This window comes from Gadus macrocephalus, chromosome 18, assembly GCF_031168955.1.
Source record: "Gadus macrocephalus chromosome 18, ASM3116895v1".
NCBI lineage: Eukaryota > Metazoa > Chordata > Actinopteri > Gadiformes > Gadidae > Gadus > Gadus macrocephalus.
The window spans coordinates 2,870,036-2,880,035 of record NC_082399.1 but is presented as its reverse complement, the minus strand read 5'-3'; the positions used below and the strand labels follow the sequence as shown (position 1 = coordinate 2,880,035).

At 48.0% G+C, this 10,000-nt stretch overlaps 1 protein-coding gene across 2 annotated transcripts in view; it reads left to right on the top strand.

Annotated features, from left to right (window-relative positions):
- The first annotated feature begins 3,026 nt into the window (after positions 1–3,026).
- The window catches only part of si:zfos-911d5.4 (uncharacterized), a 12,261-nt gene continuing 5,287 nt past the window's right edge, over positions 3,027–10,000 (top strand). Inside the window, exons 1-6 of one of the 2 annotated variants that reach the window (XM_060037542.1) lie at positions 3,027–3,225; positions 4,096–4,217; positions 4,340–4,440; positions 4,788–4,936; positions 6,009–6,237; positions 6,672–6,892. In XM_060037542.1, the coding sequence (XP_059893525.1) occupies positions 4,108–4,217; positions 4,340–4,440; positions 4,788–4,936; positions 6,009–6,237; positions 6,672–6,892 (810 nt within the window). In that variant the 5' untranslated portion in view covers positions 3,027–3,225; positions 4,096–4,107. Of the gene's footprint in view, positions 3,226–4,095; positions 4,227–4,339; positions 4,441–4,787; positions 4,937–6,008; positions 6,238–6,671; positions 6,893–10,000 lie in introns of both variants that reach the window. The other variant, XM_060037541.1, reaches the window with a different exon arrangement.

The following is a 10,000-nucleotide window of genomic DNA, read 5'->3' as shown; positions in this document are numbered from 1 at the left end:
AGAGACCGCGCCAAGGGTCATTCCAGAGGCGCTGGTCTGCGGCCCACAGTTTACCGCAAGAGCCCTCTCTGTAATTGCCGGCTATTAACAACACAGCCGGGACCACGTTGTACCACTGTTTTCAGACACGTTGGAGCAGCATTAAGGCCCCCTCTCCCGTTCAGTGGTAATTGGACAATTAAACTTTAGCATCCAAATTACCTCTTCATGTAGCCAGACCGGTTAGCGAGGTTGGCCCGTTGTGATCCAGGCCCTTTAAAAACCGAACCCCAAAACACAGGTTTAGTTTCAGAGCTCTCCCCTGTGCGGAGGTTTAGAGAGGTTTAATTTTTTTATATATTATATTGTGATTCTCTTGTGGCCTATATATTATATTGTGATTCTCTTAAACGGAATGCATGCATCATAATTAAGGCCGTTTTTAAAAAAAAAATTGTCGTTCCAAAAGTAGTTTACTCATCCTAAGAAGGGTCCACTTGAAACACGGGCTAATTTCCAGGTGAAATGGGAGAAATGGAACTGGGTGTCGGACCCTATTCACACCCGTCAGACCATTTGCGGTTCAGGTCAGCCAGCTGCCGCCCCTATTAACCGCCATAATTAGACATGATTTGTATTAGCCCTTTGGATCGGGGGTAGTTAAGCTCTTCACCATCGCGACGGTTAAATGGCCGCACTCCCTCTCTGTATAGGGCGATGAATGGAGCAGACGGGAGCACATGGCGAATCTCTCATATCAATAATTCAATGGGAAGGGGGACGAGAGTTAAGCAGCGGAGACGAAGTGATGTCCATTACTTACTTTGAATGGGACGTTTGCCATGGAAAAAAACGAAATACCATTAACATGAAAAATGATGCATAATTTTAATTGTGCAATTATTCTCTTTAGTTTTTTCTCTGCACTACTACAAAATATCGATGGGAACATTTTTTATTCGTCAGTAACACTAGCCGCGTTTACATGGACACAGCCAGGTTTACAGCGACCCCGGGTCCCAGAGTGGATCATGGCTGTATCTCTGCGGGGGGGGTCTTTGAGTCGCCATACGCGCGTTAGTCCCTCACACACGTCTTGAGTTGTGATGATGGCTTTTTGAACCACCGTGGGCCCCACACACAGAAATCCAGGGGCCCCTTCGCAACCCCCCCCCCCCCCCCCCCCCGCCCGCCCCCCTGCATTAGGGAGACGAGACGTCCCCGCGGATGAGAAGGAGACACGGCCTTCAGCCACTTAACACACCGTACAAGTGGTCGACAAGAGGGGGCCCGGAGTGTCATTCATCAACCGGCTAAGGGCCAGCAAGAAGCTCCGTTATAGAGACGACCATCTTGTTATTCTGTTGCAAGATGCTACACTGCCAATGGTTAAGACCTTGATTCTTATGGATGCGTTTTTAAGTGAAGGATATATAAAGTATTGTTGTTAAAAATGAGCAGAATTCACTGGAACACCATTAGTCTTTTGTTCCTACAACCACCCACTAATGGGTTTTCTACCATGCTGACTGCGTTTGAAAGCGTGACAATTGGTAGCCACAGATTAGATCAAATACTGCCAATAGCGCTAATTACATCTGAAAGGCCGAACTAGAGGCGAACAGAGCGCATCAACATGAACGTGTCCGCTCAAACGTAAAGTCATGCGCAAGTCACAATTATCAAGACGAGAGGATTTGATTTGATTTTTATTTATTTATAAGATTTACTACTGTAGACAATATTCCTTAGCAGAGGGAAGCTTTTGTTTGTTCTCAGTCCTTATCGCTGCTGCTTTAATTCAGATCCCTCGTTCTTTGACTCTTTTGTCTGGATGTATTGAGGTCGCGGCAGAGCGTATCACTGATCTGAGCTGATCGGGGGTCAGCCCTCTCTGTCTCGCTCTTTATTGGCTCCCATTCAGCCCATGTGAGATGATTTGGTTATCTGCTGCTGATATTTAGCTCTTCACACTTTTTCTGCCCCGTCCGGATATTGTTTACCACAGAACTGACCATATTCACTGGGTGTATTTACTTCTAAATTAAATATTAGTCTGAGGTTTTGTAATATCCTCTGTGCAGGGCTGGTGTGGTGTTTGATAAGCGAACACAAGATGAGAACTGCTGTGATACGATGAAAAATAAATGCTTTCTTAAAGATCCCCCTCCAAATTAAAAAAAAAACAATTGCAGCGGGCAGGCATGGCAATATCATCTTATCACACACTTTCACACGCACACACACACACACACACACACACACACACACACACACACACACACACACACACACACACACACACACACACACACACACACACACACACACACACACACACACACACACACACACACACACACACACACACACGATTCCTCACAAATGTATTCATTTAACTCTACCCCCTACATATTTCCACTGTTTAAATAGGTTCATTAAGTACGGTAATGGTTCAAGTCATAAAGTCGTCTGCGCTCATTAATACTGCGGTGGGAAAGATTAAACCTTCAGCTCTTTTAATAGCGCAGTAAAAAGTGACAGAATATCCAAGCAGCTATGATCTATCTCATAACTCCACCACAGAAGCCAAAGACAAGCCAAAGGCCTGTTTCTCTTCAGACTCATCCTATTCCAACTATAGGAGGGAACATTTCACTCTCTTTCTGCTATATTCACCTAATCCCATATAATAATAACACAATAATAAACCATGGGATTGGCCTTCTTTTGAATGCCTGAGATCGTTAAGAGCACCCCAGCTGCAGGAAACACGCAGCTGAACGGTGAGGCTGGAAGTTACACATCCCAGAAATGGAAAAACAATCATCCAAGGGTACATCAACAGCACCACGTGGCGCCAGATGGCTTGAACCTCCCCTGGTTATTATCATCCACCAGCTGCAAAGTTTCCACTCTGTGCATTCAAAAAAGTGTCAAATATCTCAAAGAATCTCTTGAATGTAACAGTCACGGGGCCTTGCCACGATGCGGTCCATGACATCATGACATCTGATCCTCCCCCTAACCCCTCGGCCACGTGGTGCGTTGTTTACTCGTTCCTCGAAGGCGCTCCGACCCGCAGATGCAGGGTGGGGGAGAACAACCCGACGTTGTGAAACTGCGTTCGCAGGATATAGTTACGTTGCGCAGCCTTGGAGATGTTTAGACATGAATGCCCCCACAGTTGATTTCTTTGTGCGCATCCAGTCAGAGTCCCGTTAGAAGCCCAACAGCGACGTGAATGTATGTATTGTTTACATCTGGGGTTTGTTGTGACGTGTGGGGGGGGGGGGATTGGCCAGAGCCTTTTGTTCTGGGCAATGACGCGTTGTTTGGACTAGGACCGGGTGGGTTTAAGCTTCAACCGCTTCTTCAGATGTTGTTGTTTTAACTAGATATAGTTCGCGTTTGGTAAACTTCAGAAAAATATGCAAATTTAGGCCTATTGAAAGACGTCGGCTAGATCTGAATAGTTGAAGTGAGATTTCAGTTAAACCAGTAGGCCTATATATATATATATTAGAGCTGTCAGTTAAACGCGTTATTAACGACGTTAACGCAAACCAATTTTAACGGCGTTAAAAAAATTATCGCGCGATTAACGCAATTATTTTATTAAAAAATATATATATTTCATTGGCTCAAAACAAAGAAGCAGTAGCCTGACTGCTATGTTCAAATGACATTTGTTCAAAGCAGTCGTTTAATTGCACTATAGGCTCTTTTTTTGTATCGTCCTGTTTTGATCAGTAGGCCTATGCCAATGTTGTTATCAATAAAAAATAATTTGCACAAGGCAAGCCGATGCACTTCACCATGTTGATAAGAGAATTAAAATGAGAAGGATTATGGGACAAAAAAATCAAGGGATATTTAGCATAGAAAAATAATTTGCGATTAATCGCGATTATTCGTGAGTTAACTATGACATTAATGCGATTAATCACGATTAAATATTTGAATCGCTTGACAGCTCTAATATATATATATATATATATATATATATATATATAACGATGGACATCCTTAGCTACACTGTTCATAAAAAGGGTCCATGTTTACGATTAAGAACAATATTTATATAGGCCTTCTTTGTTGTGTTGGATGTTGCAGACAACGCCTAGAATGCTTCATCTTGGAACCAGACTCGCACTCTTTAGTTTAGGCTCTGGGGAGCCAGAAAATACCAAAGGCCAGAGTCTGAAGCCTTCACAAACCCCTCAGGACTTTCTGAAGTATGTCCGGTACGTAGCGTTTGTTAGGAACAACAAACTGCTTCTAAACTTCTCTGGTATGTTTCTGCACTTATAAAACCAACCAAATCCTAACCAATGGCGCCCTACTAATTAACTTTCAGAAAACTCACTGGGTTGAAAAGCGAACATGTTTTCTGCAACCTGCGCGTCCCGAACCAGGATCAAACCGCCAACGACGACATCAACATAGTCCTCCTCACAGGTGGGTGTCGCTGACGTCATGTAAACTTCAACTTTTTGCAGTTTTCCATGTCAAATAATGTGTCGTTTAAACTACAGGCCACACTTGTAACACGCTGATGTACTTGTATTGATTGATACTGGTATGACAGATATCAAAACTAGGAGAATTGCAATCCAACAATATCAAATATCAAGTGAAACATTTGATGCCGGTATGTGATGACCTGTGTATCGATCAAGCTCCCGCAATCCCTGTGTGTGAAGGGGCAGTGGCTCTGTCCCAAATAGTTACCACAGAGTAGGCCTACACGCAGTAGGAAGCTGTACACCTATCTCGACTGTAACCGAAGTGTCTCCGCTATGAAGGCAGAGGGGTCTTCTGCCTGGACCTGAAGCCCTGGAGGGGCGCAGTGTCGGCCCACCAGCGGGGCTGGCATGTGCAGCTCCGTCAGGAGGGCGGGGACCTCCCCAACACCTGCGTGGAGCAGGTGGACGACCCCGTCCAGGCCATCACGGTGAGACGTCACTCACGGGGTATACCTGTCACTCACGGTCACCCCGTCACTCACGGTAACCCACGGTAACATGTCATCTCGTGGTAACCTGTCACTCGCGGTGACACGTCCCTCACGTGTTACCACGGTAACACGTCCCTCACGGTAACCCGGCCCCTCACTGTAACACGTCCGTTGCGGTAACCGCGGTAACCCGTCCCCCACGGTAACACATCGCTGGAGTAGTACCGTCACGCTGGGCTTATTTTGCAACATCCTCCCTGTCTCCGCGGTTCTACGTCAGTCAGATGACGTTCTACGTCGGTCGGATTTGGAAAACACGACGTCAACGGTCAAATTTGTCACTGCAGACATTTCACTGGAACAGTTGATTATTATTTTCCCCGAGCCGCCCGTGTGTTAAGCAGTATTCCGATTGACTCGCTAATTAATATGGAAATGGTTGAAACACACTTGAGCGGGGGGCTCTTGAAGCAGACATTGTGTACGACGGAGTGAAGGGGGAAAGCCGGCAGGTGCCTAAACACAGCTGTCCCCCCGCCTGGCCCCCATTGAGAGGGCAGTGGCCCCTTGTTTTCTGCCTCTAGACGCGAGCCCTTCAAATCGGCAGGGCAGCACAAAACCGTCAGAGTTTAACCGAGCGATAAAGTTTGGGTTTGAGGAAGTAGAAAAGCCGTTCAAATGTGGTGACGAATGCACTTGTGTGGCTTAACCTGTGCACGTTGTTGTATAATGCTATAAGCTGTGGTTGGGGTGGTTCTGCACTGCTATTCTTAATCATATAAGTCCAGTAATGTTCAAGTATCTGGACTTTTTCATAATCAGAATGGTCCTAAAGATAGCTATAATCAAGTGTTCTGCCTGACTGAAATCCAGTTTTCCATGTAAACTAATTTGTCGTTTATACTAGTAGGCGTTACACGTAAGGATGTATTGTCTGACTGAAATCCAGTTTGGTGAACGGGTGTAACTTGAAGATTATATTCACAGAACGGGTATACAAACATAGATTTAGCGAGTCTTGATACACAGACCTTCACCTATGCAACAAACATGTGTGGTGTGTCCCCAGACCAAGACGGTGAACCTGTGCCACCATCTGAAGAGGAGCGGCGTGTGCGTGCGGCCGAGCCTCTTCATCCCCAGGGTGGTCTTCCTCTCTCCCGACTGTGATCTGGACCAGGAGCTGAGGAAGAGGAAGGAGCTGGTGTCCTACGACCAGCTGGACCCCTTCCTCGCCTCCTTCAGGGAGAGCTATGTGGGGTGGTTGTCGGACGCCCTCACCCCCTCCTGGATCTCCGGTAAAAGAGAGAGAGGCTCTTTGGGTTTCGTCTGAACCTTTTGGTTGGTTGAAGCTCTTGCAAGATTTGAGTTTTGAATCTCTATTTTTTTGTGTATGCGTTGAGGAATCTCAAGGAATATCTTTATAGAGTAATCGATAGGATTCCTTGTCATTAGTAAAGCAATAGGGGCTAGGGTCAGGTGTCTTGCTCGGGGACATCTCGACACTCAAAACTAGCAACCTTACGGTTACAAGTTTAGCCGCTCAACCCAAGCAAGGCGACAGCCAGCTCGTCGGAAGCAGCTAGGGTCAGGTGTCTCGCTCAGGGCCACCTCGACACTCGAACTAGCAACCTTCCGGTTATGAGTCAGTCAACCCTCTCTGCCTCCTGATCTGTGTCCTCCCACTCCGACCCCCCTCACACGTCGATGGTCCTCCTCCTCCGGGCTCCAGGGCGCCAGTCGTACCGGCAATTGGAGGCGGTGCGGGGGTTGCTTGGCCGGGCGGGGACCTGGGACCTGCTGCAGCTCCGCGGCGGGGAGCAGCTCCGAGGGGACTACCAGGGCTGTCCGTACGTGGCCCTCGACCGGCAGGAGACCGGCACGCTGGAGTTTACCGGCGCCAAGACCCTGTCTCCTGATTCGCTGTGGGCTCTGCTGGGTCACGCCCCTCGGGTAAGGGCACTTAACAAAGCTAAACCGACGTAGTGCGCTAAATAGCACCGATACGTCCTCAGTCTGTGGTTTAGGTCCATGATGCTGTTCTTAAAATCACCAGCAGGTGGCAGTAAAGCCGTGTTTTGTAGCGCTACATCCATCTTGAAGCTCACCGGGATTGTACAGATGGCTAAACTCAATAAGGATGACCAAATCTCATATTTTTATCTGTAAAACATAAAAATTCAAGATCAGCGTTTTTTCACTAAATTGAATACACTTGCAACTGAAGCTTCCTTTGAGAATGAATTGCATGTTCCATACTCCATGTAAAAAAAGGAAATCTATGCTATTAACTACAAGGTAATGTGCCATACATACTCAAGAAACATATGAAGCTAATCCAGTTGTACTCCAGACTGAGCCTCCAACCGAGATCTATTGTGTAGAACCCATTAATCACAGAACAAGCATGGGGGGGGGGTACGCCTTGTCGGTCTTAAAGTGTCTTGGACAGCACCCTTCTTTGCTAATATACACACAGAGCTCTAATTATACGCCCTGGCTATTGTGCCCCCCCCCCCCCCCCACCCCACAAGGCCCTCGTTAGCGACTCTCAGGTGATGGAATACGGAGATAATTGAGCCGCCCAAAGGGCACGTTTAGTTCCATTAGCTCCCTTTGTGGAGTCCCTTGAATGCCGCGTGTTTGTTTTGTCACAAGGAACGTTAATGAACGTGATTTACCGAGGGATGTCCTGCTCCTGGGTAGACGGAGAGAGAGAGAGTGGGGGAGAGAGAGAGAGAGAGAGAGTGGGAGAGAGTGTGTGAGAGAGAGAGAGAGAGAGAGATGGAGAGAGAGAGAGAGAGAGAGAGAGAGAGAGAGAGAGAGAGAGATGGAGAGTGAGAGAGACAGAGAGAGAGAGCGAAAGAGAGAGATGGAGGGTGAGAGAGAGAGAGAGAGAGAGATGGAGAGTGAGAGAGACAGAGAGAGAGAGAGATGGAGAGTGAGAGAGAGACAGGCAGACAGAGTGTGACAGACAGATAGAGTGAGAGAGTGAGAGAGAGTGAGCTAGAGAGAGAGAGCGTTAGAGGTTGTGCTTTTGCAGAGTACATGCACATTTCCATTCCAAAAAAACCTTTGAGTCTTGAATCTTTCAATCTTTTTTCCTGACTCTTCACTCACCACTACACTCTGAGGGTTGAGCATGGGTCCTGGCCCTTCACTCAATATCATACCGGGATGAGGTGGGATGAGGTGGGAACGGGTCAGAATTCTCAGAGAGTGGGTGCGTGGGTGTGATCCTTCGGTAAATCTTTCATTACATATTGAACAGCTTTGGCTCACATGCACGCGCACAAACACACGTACACACGCACACGCACACACACGCAGGATGTCATTCTGTTCCCCCCTCCATGGTCCCTAGAGACCCCGACTGTACAGTCTTGTCCAGATGCTGTACATTCGATCCGTGGCCCAGCGGTCCCCAGACTCTCTGACGACCACCACACGCGCCCCCCCATTAAGACACGCTCCGTAGACTGCAACCGAAAAACGGGATCGTCAGGGGAGCGCCGTGCATGGAGGCTGGCATCTGTCCCAAGGATTCGGATTCTTCTGATGCGGGAGAAAGATCGGACATAAGAACGTTAATTTTACCTATTGAAATACTTTAATTGAATACTTTAAATTGTAATTGGTAGGGATGAATTTGGTTGTAAACAAACAGCTTATTAAGCACTTGAACTTTTGTTTCTCTAGCTAATCCAGTTTCGCTTGTTTTGCTTTGAGTGTCTCTCAACCTAACTTTAAGACGCTTTGGAGAGCAGCATCCGCTAAACGACCAAATGGACCAGCGGAAAAGCCTGACTTTGTAGTAAGATCAGCGACAAAACTACAATAAGGAGGGAGGGCGGAGGTTGGGTGTGGTTCACCACTGGAGAGTGAGGTTCGGTGGATCACCGTTCAATACTAGTGAAATAAAGCACCTGATACGCAGCAGCTGTTAAGCAACTCAATAGCTCCCCTGACGCCTTCCCGGAGACGCGGTGATAATGTGCGCCTTTGATTTGGGGTTTGTAAACAAGGCAGGCGAGAGGAGCTGTGATACGACTTGAAAGTTTCCCCTTGCGCTGCCTGTGTGTGCGGGTTCAGGGCGGAGAGGGTGAGCCGATGTATACGCGCCATGCGGCCAGTGAGCGTGCCTTTGTATTACCGCTGCGTGTTTTCCCCTCTGACGATGATTGTGTTTGGAGCGTGTGAGCGATTGAGTAGAATCACGGTCATTTTTTGATTATGGTCTATATTCTAAGACCCCGGTACTGGGTTTATTCAATTTGTATGGATGTGTGGGTAATTTGTGCGAGTGTGTGTGAGTGTATGGGTGCTTGTACTTGCGTGCATGTGTCTGTGTGCTTGTGTGTTTATTAGCAACCGGGGAAAGAATACATCCTTTTCTGAAATGGCTACACATGTTTGTTTATTGAGCTATTTCTATCCGTACTCGCTATTCCCTGCCATTTATAGAAACCACAGATGCACACAGGTTTGACAATATCTACCTGTGTCCCCTCTCCCCCCCCCCCCCCCCCCTCCATAATCACCGCTGGCTTAGCGCTCGTAATGGCGTGTCTGAGACGCTGCGTTCCTCCTGACGGTAACCCGTCGACAACGCCTCCCGTCTGATTAATTGACCCAAAGCCACTGGGGAGCTAAGTGGTAATTTGTCTCCCCCTCCCACCCGCCCGCCCGCCACAACACACCACACACACACACACACACCACACACACACACACACACACACACACACACACACACACACACACACACACACACACACACACACACACACACACCCAACATGGGCCTGGACAACGGTAAACAGGAGAGAGTGCGAGACAAGAAGAGAAGCCCCAGGCCGGGTTGTCAAAGTTTTTCTCTCTCTCTCTCTCCCCCCCCCCCCCCCCCCCCCCCCCCCGAATCAGCGGCCGGGCATTCCTCCCGCCTGGCCGTCACCCGGGCTGCGAGTGGCGTCCGTGGCGCCCGCAGCACGCGGCGTTACCTGGACATAAAGGGTGTGGGCGCGGAGGGCTTTGTGGCTTTATGAATAGACCCGGACGCTG